This window comes from Malaya genurostris, chromosome 2 (assembly GCF_030247185.1).
Source record: "Malaya genurostris strain Urasoe2022 chromosome 2, Malgen_1.1, whole genome shotgun sequence".
Lineage (NCBI taxonomy): Eukaryota > Metazoa > Arthropoda > Insecta > Diptera > Culicidae > Malaya > Malaya genurostris.
In genome coordinates, this window is record NC_080571.1 from 11,202,131 (window position 1) to 11,217,449 (window position 15,319).

The following is a 15,319-nucleotide window of genomic DNA, read 5'->3' on the forward strand; positions in this document are numbered from 1 at the left end:
CGTACTTTAGTTCATTCATTTTTAATTTTAACCTTATACTATTCCAAACTAAAAAAAAAGGAATACACTAGAGATGATCAATCCGCGTACGGTCCAACAGAACTAGTTTTCCTCGAAGATTGAGTGAACTGGATCTAATTCTTTCGGTACAACTATCAAGTTTTCAACAGTTCTTTGAAATGAACGGTTTTGCTCATTTCTAGAATACACTCCTAACTTACATAAAATTTAAGAAGGACTGATTTTCCAGATAGCCTTTAAAAGACTGATTCAGTGGTAGTCTTGAAATAGATTGAATAGTTCGAAAAAAAATTATTTTATTTTAATTGTAAGACTTTAAATTTAATTTTTCATCATTAGGCTTTCAAATAACTGATGATATATCTGGAAAACTACAAAACACCACCAATAATCGTCGAATATGATTTGAAAGCTGCGCTTAAGAGCATTATTGGAAAAAGCAAGAAGTTTAAAAAAAATTGTGTTGATTTTTCAAGAAAATTGCAAGAATTTTGATGCTTCATTCCTTCGTGAAATGCAAGACTGACTTTCATCACCGTTGGCCAGATATGTTTCTTGTTTTAATCCTATTGTTACATCGAAGTTACTGGCGAAGTAAAAGACAAAATAAAGATGGAATACATTGGTACTGTTAGTTCAGAAGATAAACGTTTGGACAAACTGTGGATGAGAGTTTTGATCGTAGTTCCAAGGAGATACCCGAAAAATACTTATTTCTCAACTCTCGATGTTTTTTGGACATGTTAAAAAACCGGGAATTTTTAGTCTCGCGCACCGGGAAAACCGGGAAATTGAAATCGCTAATTCACTTGCCACCCTGTTTATTCAACCTAATAATCCAATCAGTATGAAGTTCCACATGCGACGTCTGTCTTACGTAAAGTATGCCCAGTGAAAATGTAGCTTGCGCACCGGTCGGTGGATTGAACTTTATTTCAGTTACACCCCTTCCCTCCTTCGCCGATGCTTCCAACCGACGTGTTATAATGAGCTAAACCGTCAAACGGAGAGTTGAAATCATACAAAGCATGATTAAAGCTAGGAGCTTTTTTTCTCTCCTATTCTTAAACAATAAAAAAACAGTCTGTCGTGTCGTGACATACGTAACTCCTGTAGTCTTTTGATTTCAATTTTTCTCGCCTGGTGGAACGAGTTCTCTTTTTCTTTTTTTTCCTGCTAGCCGTCACCGACATACTCATCGTCTAAAACTTACTCTGTTGTATTATTTTTTGTCTCGTTTAGCTGTTTTCTTCGTTTCTTGCAGAAATAGCTCAATATTTACACTTAGAGTAAATCTATACACGGGCAAACAAATATTTACTCAGTCTTTCGGTTGATAGTGTCGTGGTGTAGGGATTCACGCTTTGGTGGTTGCGATGTTGCTTGCAGATTTGCGTCACGCAAAAAAAAGATGAGTTCTGCATGTCACAGCGCATTTAATGACTGACTAAACTTCACCGTAGATGATGATAATGAGTTTGGTGAAACCGGGATTGCGTATGTGTTATGAAGTAGGTTCCGGCACATATTTTTCGAAATAAAACCACATTGAAAATTCTTATTTGATGTTAGGAATAAGCAGAACTTTTATTTTTATTCCTTATGTAGGGTTTCGAAGTTTCGAATGTCAGTTTCACTTAAAAAAGTATTATTGTTTCATTTTACAGATTATTATGGAAAAGGCGAAAGCCTACATCAAGAACGAATTGCGTGGGGGCTCCCTGGGATCGCATCCGGAGCCCCCGCCAGCCAGTCAACATCAACAACATCAAATCCAGTCTCAACACGAGCAGCACCAGCAACAACAACAACAACAGCAGCAGCAGCAATCGCAAGCCGATGATCCTTCCAATATTTGTTATGTGTGTGGTGCCAGAGGAGCCCTTGATCAGTTCTATCTCCGGGTACGGCCCAATCCGGAACGTCCAAATGATCCCTACTTTCCACTGCTCGAAACGCACCTACCACCCAACGGAGTTCCCCAGTGGACACCGGCTCAGGTAGGGGTACGGTCCTGCAATCTCTGCTTTACCACATTCGCCCGACAGTGGGATTACCACGAAAGAGAAGGTAAACCGATATCGCAGAGATTGTACTGGCTCAAGCGAACCGACGGCAAGAACTACATCGGAGCGGAAATGTCCACGCAGGGCGAGTATGCAACCCAAGTACTGGGATTGAATCCGGAACAGACACCGGGCAGTGGCCGTTCGCTTACACCCCAGTCGCAACATATGAATTCTTATGGTAGACTTGAAAGTCCGAATAGTTTAACACGGCCACGGTCGCAGGACCATCCTGGTGCTACTGGCGGTGCTCCTCCGCAGCATTTTCAAGTTGCCAGAAACGATAGTCCAATCCGGTCGAGCTCGCGGAACGAATCTCCACAGGGTAAAACCGAAGTTTATCATCCAACTAAGCGATACATCGAAAATCATATTAACAATAGCGGAAGCTATAGCCAACAGGGATCGAGGCCTTCCAGTCGAAACGAAAAGAGTGTCACACCGAGGCCTATGTCCCGGGAGAATCCATCCCCGGTGGCAGTTACTTCATCGGCGCCTTCAGCCACCACACAGCCTGCGACGTCATCTCCTGCGCTAGCCGGTCGATTTGATGGTATGAAAATGTCATCGTTCGCCCATCACAAGCTGAAAATTGGCAACTATGCCAATTCATTAGCAGCTACAGTTACCACCGGAGCTACTGCCACACCCGCTACCACAATTGTAGATAATAAGTCATCTTCATCGACATCGTCTTCGTCCCACCGGCTGGAAGAGGAGGGTGCGTTGGACTTGCGAAATTCTTCACTTGGCCCGGTTCCTGGAACCGGCACGGACATACTGGACTTATCGATGCCGGATAAAAATTCAATGACGGAGGTATGCTACGTGTGTGGTGACGAACAACGGAGGGGTAGTCTGGTGGAGATTTCCACCGTAAAACCGAAAGATGCGAAGGATCAGGAAAAACCGTACTTCCCTATTTTCGACGAAACGCATGCCAGGTATAAATGACCGAGCTGGTAGTAGTTCGAACGTTCGAAACTAACCATTTTCCGTTTCCGTTTTAGACCCGCCCGTTCTCGACCGAAGGACCCCAAAGGAATGGTACAGGCGTGTAAAACATGCTACCAGTATCTGATTAACCAGTGGCAAACGTTCAATGTAAGTGTTTAGATTCGATTTTTAGGTACTTTTTGGGACTTTTTAAATGTATAATTGATGTTTTTTTGTCAATCAATTCAAATTCTTACAAGAAACGTCCAACTTTTAACTTTTTAAATCGACGAATCTGCTTTCGACTAATCATAGTACAAACAAATGACATTCTCTATAGACAACAGTTTAGGTGCAATGTGATCATTGATTCGTTCTTCAAAAACCGTGCGAAAGTACATAATTATACTCCGTTGGTAACAAACTTTTTGGTAGTGAAAGGAGTGACTTTTTTGCATGTATTTACAATAGCAATCGCTCGCTTTTGTGCACTTTTTCGAACGTCACTAAAATATACCGCTATCAGGGTGGCAAGTGACCGGGAAAATCGGGAAAACCGGGAAAAAGTCGGGAATTTGATTTCTTCGGGAAAAACCGGGAAAAAGTCGGGAATTTTAGTGAAAACCCGGGAAAAATATTACTAGCTCACCTATGAGTAACAGTTGTTAGCATAATGATTTTTTTTCAGCAATCGAAGAGTAAGAGACAATACCCAATTTTGCGTTTGAGCGAAATGTTCAGTACAAGTGTTGAAATAACTTATTGTCCATTAGAAATTGGGCCAACACCCCATGTCCAACGATTTTTAGAGGCTTACAGGTAGTTTTAAATCAAACAGGAATCATCAGAGTTTTTTAAGTTGTTATCAATAACAGCATAATGAAAGCTCATTTTGAAAAATAAGGATGATTTGGATACTTCTGTTGGATTTTCATTAAATTTTTAAATAAGTATTCAAAACATCTGCAAAATTTATGGCAAAATCTCTAGGTAGCATAGGGAAAATATGTAAGTTTTTAGGTTTGCTAATAATTGCCCTTGTTTAATCATAATTTGTCTCAGAATATATAACTATTTGAACTAATCATTGCTTAATTTGAAACCCTGAATGTTATTGATTGATCTGCTAGAATCAGATCAATTGTAGAAAGATTTCTCATAGAAGATAAATTAGTTAAGCTATTGGAAAAAAAAGTTGGTTTAAAACCAGCGGAGAGTTCACCATGATGAACTCGTACTTTCTGATTATTTTTCTGATTATTCTACGAGCATTTAGAATCCTATTAAAAAAACACATCGATATATTGTGCATTTTAACAGTTATCATTTGATTTATTTGAGAATCGCAAATTGATAGTTATCGCAGATAATTCGACTTGATGATTCTCATACTTAAATTAGATTACAATATATAATATTTCAAAACCCTGGTCTGGAGCATTCACAGACATTTTCATAGACACCACTTATACAAACTTATATTGCACATAGTTAGAATAAGCGGCAATAGTAAAATGATTCTGTCGCAATTATCCACTGCCCGTATATAATATATACGAGAATAAGCATGTTAACTCGTGATGCTCAGACAGGTCATCGAGAGAATTTCGCTCTCGCACTGGTGTTTATTCTATGTTATATGAGCCATGGCGAGATGATATCCGTCTCTCTTTGATGGCAATGATTGAATATTGTGAAGAGTTGGTAGAGAGCGTTCTTTGGTACGATAAAAGCCATCCTTGGCCATTCTGCCATTTATAATTTTCCCGCTGATCTGAGATTTCCACTTTTACTTCCGGAAGGAGCGAAGAAAGCTCTGTACAAAATGATTTGAAGTTGCAAGCATAGATTGTTGTTGTTTTTTCCGAGTGGCAAGCGTCCGTTATTGGGATTGTTGTTCCTTATTGATTTATTTTCAATCATATGTATACCAAAAAAAATGATAAAAGCAGTCATGTGTACTCGGAAGAAATCGGTTACGTGTAGCCAAAACCCCTGAATGACTTGGAAAAGGCTTCATGCTTTTCTTATACGCACATGTTATAATTAATATTATTTTATTTATTCATCGAAATGCCTGGAAAGTAATTGAATCCTCAATTAGCGGGCCTATTACAATGATCCTTTTTGGATATGGGATATCTGTTTAAAGTTTAAATTAAAAATTAATAAAAAACTAAACAGGGGCGATTTGAGCCTATTCCAAAAATTGGGAATTTTTATCTAAAAAACCGGGAAAAGCGCTATGACCGCTCCGAAATAAACAGCGATTTAGACATTTCATTACAAATCTTTTGATTCTTTTGAAAAGATTAGAGAACTATCATTTTTCGACAAAAAACTGTTGTTCACTCATTCGTCCAGAAGAACTAGTTATTTTGAACCGTTCGCGAACGGATTGCCCATCTCTAATGTGCAAGTCAGTACTGAAACTTGACTAACTGATCCGTCACATCCGTCTAACGATTGTTGTTTTTTTTTCTAGACGAATCTTGTTCAGTTGCAGGCGTCTGTGGTGAAAACCGTAAATTTCCAGTTTCTTACGAGTATCAGCATCATCCTTTATCAGGCGTGGGCTTATCAAATCTGAAGTAAATATTTAAAAGACCTCAGAGGACAATTGCTTGATTATGCACTGGGATTGTGTACTCTTCTTGATCCGTTTTGCAAGGTTGCAAATTCCGTCTTACGTAATGATGTTTTATATGAAGTCTAAAAAGGTTTTTTCGACCACTGTTACGACAATCGAATGGGATTAGTTCTACAGATTCACAAATTGAGTATAAAATTCATGTTTCATTTTTAATTCAGTTTTGATAACGAAACGCCACAGTTTGATTTAAGGTTATGAATGAAATGTCTAAGCTTCAGCAATAGATTTTTTTCCATTGATTTAGAAGGAATTTCTAAAGGCAACCTATCGAAAAACTACTCTCAAATAAATACTTTTGAATGAATCGCGACAGTAACCGAATGCTTGATAAGCTAAGGACTGGGACGGACTGGACACTATGAATGGTGTTCACGTGAATGGAAGGTGGCTCATGGTTCATTGATTTTGGTTGATAACCTCATCAACTTCTGTACGATCTTATGGTAGCAATTTTTCTGTGTGATACCGCGATCGGAAACTCATGAAACTTTTTTTTTACATTTTGTGCTCTTAAAATTTGCCGAATTGATATCCACAATACTGGTCATCTTTTAATCGTTAATTTTTTTTAAATTATAATTTGCAGTACCATTGGATTTGTCCATTCTGTTTGAGTTTACAAATGAGACTGGGATTTTGGTTGGTTAAATATTATGCTTTTGATGCTGTTGGATCAATAATGTAAAGTTCCAGCATATTTAATGGGTAAAATTTTATAATAAGGGTTTTTGAACATCACTCGCATTTTAAAATCCATATTGCTTGAAATGTGAGCCATTTTGTACTATCGAATTTAAAACAGTAGGAATTATATCTTCTAAAAGTGTATAATTTTTATCTTTAGACTCAAACATATCGTTTCAAAACCTGCTTTCATTTCAGATTTTTGTGAGCTAAAATCGTTATCAAAGAACCTACATAATCAAAATGAGTTTTTCTGGTCATCAAATGAAAAGATTGGCAAATTTGATAAGAGAGATCTGCGGTAAAGGATTGACATCCTTTAATCGTCCACTATAAACACAAAAACCCCCAATAATACGGCATTTGGCAAATTTGAGTAACAGGAATGCAAATTTCATAACTTTCATACCGTTTCGCGTCGTAGTTTATTAGACGATTTAAAAATGTTAATATTCATTACCCTGTAGCTCTGGAATCTGAAGTAGGATACCAATAAAATTCAACAGCTGTGGAACCATGCATAAGACCTTCAATTTGAATATAAGTTTATCAGAAACAATTCAGTCATCCCTGTACAATCGATATTAGTTCCATTCCCGAATCTTTTGACCCCTACTTCCGATGTTTCCCGAACTGAAAATCGGAAACCGGTACAAACAAAGTGAGTTTGTCTGACAAGATGTAAAACTGGAATAGTTTTGAGAGCAATTTTTCAGATTCCATCTGTCTTTTACGTTTGGAATTGTTACTTATGTAAACATAAGTAACAATTCCAAAATTTCAAAACTCGACACCGGAACCGGAAGTCGGATCCAGAGAAAATTCCGCAAGTTATACCATTTTCCGCTAGCCAATTCAGAGTGGTTTTGGCATAGTGAGCCGACACTAAATCCGGCCAAAACAGTGGAGGTGTACTATGCTTTTTATATAAAGGCAGTAATCTCTTCTAGAGACACTCAGATCAATAGATTTCTGCATTTATAGTTCCGGAAGTGTAGAAAAAAAGGTTGACTTCAAACCACAGGAACATATTGCTTGCCATACCAGTACCTTTCGACCGAATTTCTCCTCTTGAATCGACCTGTCCGCATCGCTCACATCCTCCCCAACGGCGACAGTAAAGTATTGTAAACCTGGAAGGGTTTTTGAGTCCTCCTTTACATAAGTGTCATCGTCCATCAAAACGCATACATCCGGACACTGCAAAAGACGCGAATACAATTCCCGGGCCCTTGTTGCTGCTCGCTTCTTCTGTTCTACACTTTGTTTCGAGATTTTTTGCTTCTTGTAGGTCTTCACGTGATTTCGCCTCTTGATACGCTGGATTATTCCGACACTCGATTCTGCTTTTTTATCCAAATCACGTAATGACATTGATTTATTCTTCATAATTAGAGACTTTCTGGTCCAGTTTCGGGTTGGAAGAACCGGATTTTCTACCTCTTCCTGGTAGCTAATCCAAAGAATAGTGTTCCCCAAACTTGTTAATGATGGTTTTAACACTGGCATGATGAATTCCAAACCGCTTCGTCAACTTTCGCGTAGTAGCCTTCTCACTTAGCCGTGTATCCAGAAGCTTAATTTTCACTTCCTTTTCAATACACGACATTTTGAAAACGCAGAATTTCAACCGCACAAACAAGTAAACAAACGAAAGCTGACAGCCGACGCACAGCATGCTGTGATCTGAGCATAAAAAACCGTACAACATAAATATATGTGGATAGCCTATTTTCGATACACTCCTTAGTTTTTTGAAAATTATTGTCTTTTGATTATTACTGTCCAACAAACTACTTAAAAGACCTACTAATTTGTAGACCAATTTAGAAAGTTTCGTTTATTGATCGGAGTAGTCCGAGAGCTGACGCAGAGTCGTCCAAAACAACTTTTGATATGTTTGTTTTAGCAACCTGGGTTCGCTCTAGATCGGACTCCAATCACGTAGTTTCGCTCTAAAAATTTTCTCGGGTCGCACCACGCATCCATGCGAGTTTGTTTATTTTTTCTTTTTTTTGTGAGTTGTTGTTTAGGGCGCGTACCACGTGTTCGTTTTTACTCGGAGTCAGAGTCGCCCACGTGTAGGTTTAAAAACGAAAACGACATTAGTCACTTATAGATCGGTTCCAAATGTTCAACTATTCATCAACCTGTACCTCTTGAACCGGAAATCGGATGTGAAAAAAAATCAATTTAAATCAATTAGACTATGAGACATTTAATTTGAATATAAATTGGAAAAAAATCAGTTTTGCCATCTCTGATAAATCTATATTTGTTTCTTTTCGACAACTACTTCCGGTGCTTGCTGAACCGGAATTTAGAAACTGGTACAGCAAAAATTATTTTGTCTGACCATCAATTTACTTGAGACCTAAAAATTAAAATAGTTTTGAGACCAATTATATAGATTCCATAACTTTTTACGTCTAGTAAAACTGCAATTGTTCGCAATGGAAACGAGCTAGTGAAAATCGGTTTGTCCATCTTTGACAAATCGGCGGTCACTCTATTCCGTAGTCTTTTGACTATTATTTCCGATATTTACGAATAGAAAGAGTGAAGTTGTCTGACCTACCAATTCGAATAGTTGAGGTCACTTTAGAATATTCTTGCTTCGTGACTAACAAAACGGTTCAAAATATTTCACTATCCTTCAGCCTGTACCTCTGGAACCAGAGGTCGTATTTGAGTATAGTTAAACAGAAATCAATGTACTATGAGACTTATAATTTGAACCTAAGCTTGATGAAATCGAACCTAAGCTTTATGAAACTTCAATAATTAGTTAGTTCCATTTCTGAGTCGGTTGACCACTGAACCGAAAACCGTGGACCGGCGTACCAAAAATGAGTTATTTTGACCATCAACTAATAAGACCTGAAAACTTTATGCGTTCATTGCCAAGAGATGTGCAAAAGATTGATGGATGAAATAGCAGAAATGAAATCTTGGGAAAAGATACCAACGATTACGGGTCTCGAACCCGCATCTTTCTCTTACACGGGAACATCGTTTGACCGATTACACTACTTTGAGTATGAAACACAACACAGCAAGCCTCCTAAATTGAATGAAACCTCCGCACATGTTCAGACTTTGCACGACCGCTGTGTGGTTCAATTCCCAATGTCGCCCCTGTGGCTCCATTCCGCAAAAGAACACTTAATTCACAATCACTCATCTAATTCACCTTCAGTTTCTCAGCTGGATACTGATATAGGAGATTTTTATTGCATCTCTTTTGCTGCTTTTGGTTATCAAAAATTACATTACAGTAATCGAATATGTCGGCTTGCCATTGTCTTATTTTGAGCACTTAAGTGTTATCAATAAATACTTTAGAAATTATATCCTGGGTTAGCGGTTCAATGTAGAGGGTGTTGATATTACAAACCAATGGTCGTTTATTTTTTTCGAGGTTCGACCTGGAAAGATTCGACGTTGCTTGGCTAGAAATATGTTTCTCACGTAAAAATGTTATCGCTTTTTGTAAGTGAATTTTGTTATCTAATCTCGAGATTTATGGTAGTTATTTGTTGATTGGAAATAAATCACAAAATAATTAAACCTACAACGAGTCCGGTAAAAATCGGTCCCAATAATAATGCGATAATACAGATAAAATTCTAATGTTAGCAGGCTGGATTTGCAAGGAACTAACTGTGAATGAGACATGTTAGATTAGCTTGTAGTCCCTATCTCTGATATAAATTGCAAGTCATCGGAATAATGCGTAATTAGAGTAAGCGTAAAATATAGAATACCATTCGCCATACTGCGCATGATAAGACAGAACCCGATAAATTATTAGGACCATATAAACACCAACAAAGGAGCATTGGATAATTTTTACTTGACACGCCAATAAATAAACTATGGTTTTGACTGTCTTATTCTGAATAGTTCAGTTGAATAGCAAACACAAAAGCCATCAATTAATTAGCAAAGGGAAAATTCTGTTATATTTGTTTTGTCTTTCTGAAAATTGAACGAAAAATTCCTACACGGATTTAAAATTTATTGGAAATGTTTCCACACTGAACTGCAAAACTTTCCGCGTCTCAGAACATCATGAAGTCTGATATTCTCTCTACGTGTTTTATTCGAAAACATCGTTGTTTTGGGAAACTTAATTAATCGAATGTCTGATGATAAAAATAACTATATTTAGAGGATCAATAAAACGAACCGAATGGGACCAATGCATGCGTATCTTTGAGCAAACGCAGCCGATAGGATGATCTGGTAGAAATGTTGTAATCTAATTTGCATACATACCGTAATACGAACATCACGTATCAATTAGAATGGTAAGCTATAATGGGTGTCAAAAATATGTGATTGTTTTGATCCTGAATAGTTGCGTTCTGACAGGTCTAAAAATATGGGTCTAGTCGAGGTTATGTATTGGTTTTCTGTTTGTATCTTACAGTTCAAGTGAAACACTAATCGATCAGCTAAGCAATTGTTAAACATATTTATGATAGATAAATAAATAATACTGTCATATCAGTTAATATTAAATTGAAACCTATATTTGTGAAGCTATGTCTCTTGAGAACTGGATTCACGAGCCATTTGGAATGATTTCAAAACTTAAGAATCCGTAATGTCAGATTTACACGTTTTACATTCGTTCTGAATTTACTATGATGAATTGATTAGTTTAGAATTGAGATTAAACTCCCCGCTATTTTTTGTTGCAAACCACAACGGTATGGTTACAAAACTAATCCCATGATGGTGGAGACTCGACATTAATCGTTCAGCTAATGTCCTTTACTATTTGTTCAGTCTGTCTTTTCTGATGCAATCCCTTTCAGTACGCGTTCGTATCAGCTCAGTTAGCTTTATCGGATTGTTTAGAATCCGTTAGCTAAGGTTGGTTTTGCTTCAATGAATTATGCGTTGCCTTGAAATTCAGAAACTGATAGTAAAGTTACTGTATATATTTCCGGGAGATTGTTGTGAATCACTTGTCATGTTTCGAAAAAGAAATAAGGAGTGGTTCAGGAGCCGGAATAATCATTTCTTATGGAACGCAAGTTGAATTATATATCGTTAGTGTCCGACCCAGCACAAATTAGGATAGAACCAAAAAATTTCTTTTCAATTGAAAATGTTTCCTTGTATCCTATGGAACAAGGGCTATTAGATATTTCTAGATAAAATTGATCCAAGGCATAGCAAGAACTTGGTATGCTTTTGTGGAAGCTAGTACATTTTTTTTTCAGGCAACCTATATCGTAGAGCTTTAAATTCACAGAATCATTTGTAACTAGATATTTTTATTGTTCGCAATTGGAAATCGCTTCCAGGCTGGCGGTTCAATGCATAGAGCACTATTCGTACAAGTCTGTTGTCGTATGTTCGAGTTCAGTAGTACCCAACCATGTAATGGTTCTGTACGCTTATGAATAGGCTGCGAAATTTATTTGAACAGAATGGTCAAACACTACAAAAGGAATGTAAGGCCAAGACTTTACTTTAGTTGCAACTCGCTTGCCAAATTAGAATTTTTTTTAACGACCTTATCAGTAAAATCAATTTTCTCAAATCATTTTCTCACAAAACTGTAATACATTGCGAACCCATGAGTATCCTGGATAGCTCGTAGGAACGTCTCAATAAAACTTACGAGCTCGTGTTTGGTCATTCGGCGAAGTGTAAATGCACGTTACCTTGCGCTATTTCCATGAACGTGTTCCCACATGTATCAGAATAACTTAGTGAAGCATAAGAGTAAGGAGAAGGTAGCCGAATCGAGTCCTGCCTCTGGCGACTCTTTTTCGCGATTTCGTTCATCTACCTTCCTGAGTTCGATACAGTTTCTAGTGTCCAAGAAAAATCGTAGTTTTACTGGAAGTGGGCTATTTCTCCGAAAGTCGTTTTGCCGAATACCATATCGCCGAAAGTCATTTTTCTATTAAATTTTTCAATGCTTCGATGGCTGATTTTGTTTCTGATGATTTTCTTGTGGTAAAGCTTTTTCTTTTGTGGTAAAGCTCAAAATTAGTGATCGAAACTTTGGGCAAAACAATTGGTCTTATTCAAGTGACACATTATTACAGTGGCGTCTCGTCCTCATATGCACCTCGTGCACTGCACATCCGGTCAAATTAAAGTTATGAACTGCATCCCCATCCGGATTGAATTTTCTTTTAGATTCTCTATTTATTCGATGAAATCAGGTTGGATTGTACCGAATATAAAGTGATTTTGCCTCTAGTACAATATGCACAAATTCACCGTAAGCTGCTTGCGCTTGTTGATTAATGACAGTCAAAGTAGTCAATACGTGGCGCACTGTCTCGTTTGGCCAGGTTACTCAGAGCCAGAGATGTCTATCTCCTCTGTGTGACGAAGAGCAAGCAAAATTTCTCCCCTCGCACTGACAACTTCAACGAGAGCTCTTCTCTTTCACATTGATACACCACTGTTGTATAAAGTGTGCACGCATCATGAGTGCGTTTGTTTATTTCCTTTTACCTCTTCCACTGAATCGCACCAAAGTGCTAGAGGATTAGCTAATAAATTCTCTGAGGTGGATACAGATACTTTCACAGAGGTGTACACGCCGGTGAGCACTCTCCTGTATGGTTTGCGTAGAAGAAGCGTGGACACGCAAAATCAGCAAAATAAAACAATTTATCGTAAAATTTTCGGTTTTCCTTGCAAATTTTTCATAGCAAGGCCAGATCTACTCTCTATTAATTGAAGTTCACAGAAGTGTTCGCTCACCATCACACGCCAGTGGTCACTTGGGTGTATTTAGACGAGAGCGCGTGTGAGCGATTCATGCGAAGAGAATGTGTTTCACTCGCGCCAGCTGCTTTAACCACAAGCACAAAGCACCCAAATACTGTCTATTCGACACTGAGAAGAAGTGCGCTTTCCTCTTTGTGCGGTGCTTCTTTTTTTGCATCCTCGGTGTGGACAAGAATCTGACTCCAGCGTGTATCACTCTGGTGAAATGCCATCTCTGCAGAGCTAAGTTTCTTCAATTCAAATACGATTTTGTACGATTCGATGAAATTAATCTTTCGACGAATTGCCTCTCGGCGAAACACTCTTGATGAAATGACCCTTACCCTTTTTACTATATTATGCTTGTATGAAATTCAAAAGTATGAAGATAAATTTAAAATTTAGATTCGCTTTACAAATTACAAATCGACTGGAAAAGTGCAAAGCCACTTGGCCGTGATGCAACAAATCACGAACCATTATAAAAAATCCTGTTTCAATCCACCTAGTAGTGTAATAATGCCTTCTATGAGTAATATTCTCATAACATGTGAGATTCTCATTCATCGATAGCAATATTTTGTTAACTTACATCTAGGGAAAAATTTAAAAATTTCATGTGAATTTTCTGCTGTGCATGAACATATTTGAAGTAGAAAATTTAATGTAAATATTTTTGACATATTTATTTTATTTTTCAATACAATTTGAACAAAAAAGTTACAGTATTATAACTAATAAATCAAGACATTCCAACTAAGGTTTACATCGATGATGGTTTTCAATCAAATTTTCGATTCAACTAATATCTGTTTCATATTACTGTTGATGTATAATGTAAATAAGTAATATGCAAATTTCATCATTTTTTCTGTCTTCATTGGCTCTTGAATAAATACAAAAAAGTTTGTTTTGGTATCAACTTGTACAACCTATCCATTGAAACAGTTTTGAGCCATATTTAGAACAATTACTACTTTTGCACGAATCCCAATAAAATTCATTAGGAATCATTTGATCCTACTTTTTTAGAAATCGGATTAACCATCTTTGAAGTGAGTTTCGTTTTGGAGCTTCCTTCGCGATTTCCGGAACTGGAAACATATAGCTTCTATAGCGAAAGTCGGTTCGTTTGGCCTGGAGTTTTTCAGCATTACTTCCGGTGCTTCCTGATGTAGAGTTGGCACCACTGGAAGTGCGATGTGGTGCCCTGGTGCTGCACTCAGAAAAGTATAATTTCAATGTGTTGTTTGATACGTATAGTTAAAAATTTGGCTGAAATAGTTATTTTGAGTAACAGTGCAGGTGTGGCAAGTGTTTGTTTAGTAGTGAGAGTGCTATTTATTGAATAATATTGATCTACGAAACCAAAGATGCTCAAACGGCGGAAACTAAGAATTTACCACCCCAAAATTCAACGATGTTAACCTGTTAACCGATTGAAGCGCCGTCTGCATGTCATTGTCGGTGTTGTCAGATTTCTATGGAATATGTGAAAGTTTAATAGTCGATCGTGTCATTCAGAATGAAGGTTTAGGGTTGGTCTGCAGTGGACCCATTCGCGAGTGTTTTTATTTTATTCTTTCAGTGGTCGTGTTTCATCTCGCGTTGCTGACAGCAAAGCGAGCGGGAGAAAAGGGATACTGGTGAGACCGTTCCTTGGAGATATTTTATATTTTTCTTACTTATTATATTTCTCTTGCGTATCGAAAATCAGGTTTTGTTGAAATCATATTGTTTTCTAAAACATATAGGGATCTCTATACCTCCCTACTAACAAATCTCTTATCTCGTGGAGATACAGTGGTACCCGCGGTCTCTAGAAACAACGAGTATCGGACTAACATTCTTTCCTTTCCCTCAGTAGCACAGCTTTGGCCGTAGCCAGCGTCGTGCTTGATCATTTAATAAAAAGTTAGGAGTGAGTGGGTATGTACAGTGAAAATGATTTGCCTTTCCCAAGCCTCATTTTCTTGGTTCATTGTACATTTCTACTCATTCGGTCAATCACGAAGTGCAACTACGGGCGATCTATTTCAGCTCAGCTCACTACCTACGGTGCTTCCTGAACCGGAAACCGGAGACCGATATAAGTTTATGTTACCAACATCTAATTCAAATCATTCAACAAACAGTTTTTGTCAAAAATTGAAATTAAAAAACATTCAAATCTTATCGATTTTTGGCTAGTTTCTGAGAAAAGTTTTAT

At 37.6% G+C, this 15,319-nt stretch overlaps 1 protein-coding gene across 3 annotated transcripts in view; it reads left to right on the plus strand.

Annotated features, from left to right (window-relative positions):
* LOC131431166 (uncharacterized) overlaps nt 1–15,319 on the plus strand; it is a 179,678-nt gene that overhangs the window by 47,870 nt on the left and 116,489 nt on the right. For all 3 annotated transcript variants that reach the window (XM_058596722.1, XM_058596720.1, XM_058596721.1), the window contains 2 exons: nt 1,689–3,031; nt 3,098–3,191. In XM_058596722.1, coding sequence (XP_058452705.1) covers nt 1,695–3,031; nt 3,098–3,191 — 1,431 coding nt within the window. In that variant the 5' untranslated portion in view covers nt 1,689–1,694. The remainder of the gene's footprint in view (nt 1–1,688; nt 3,032–3,097; nt 3,192–15,319) is intronic.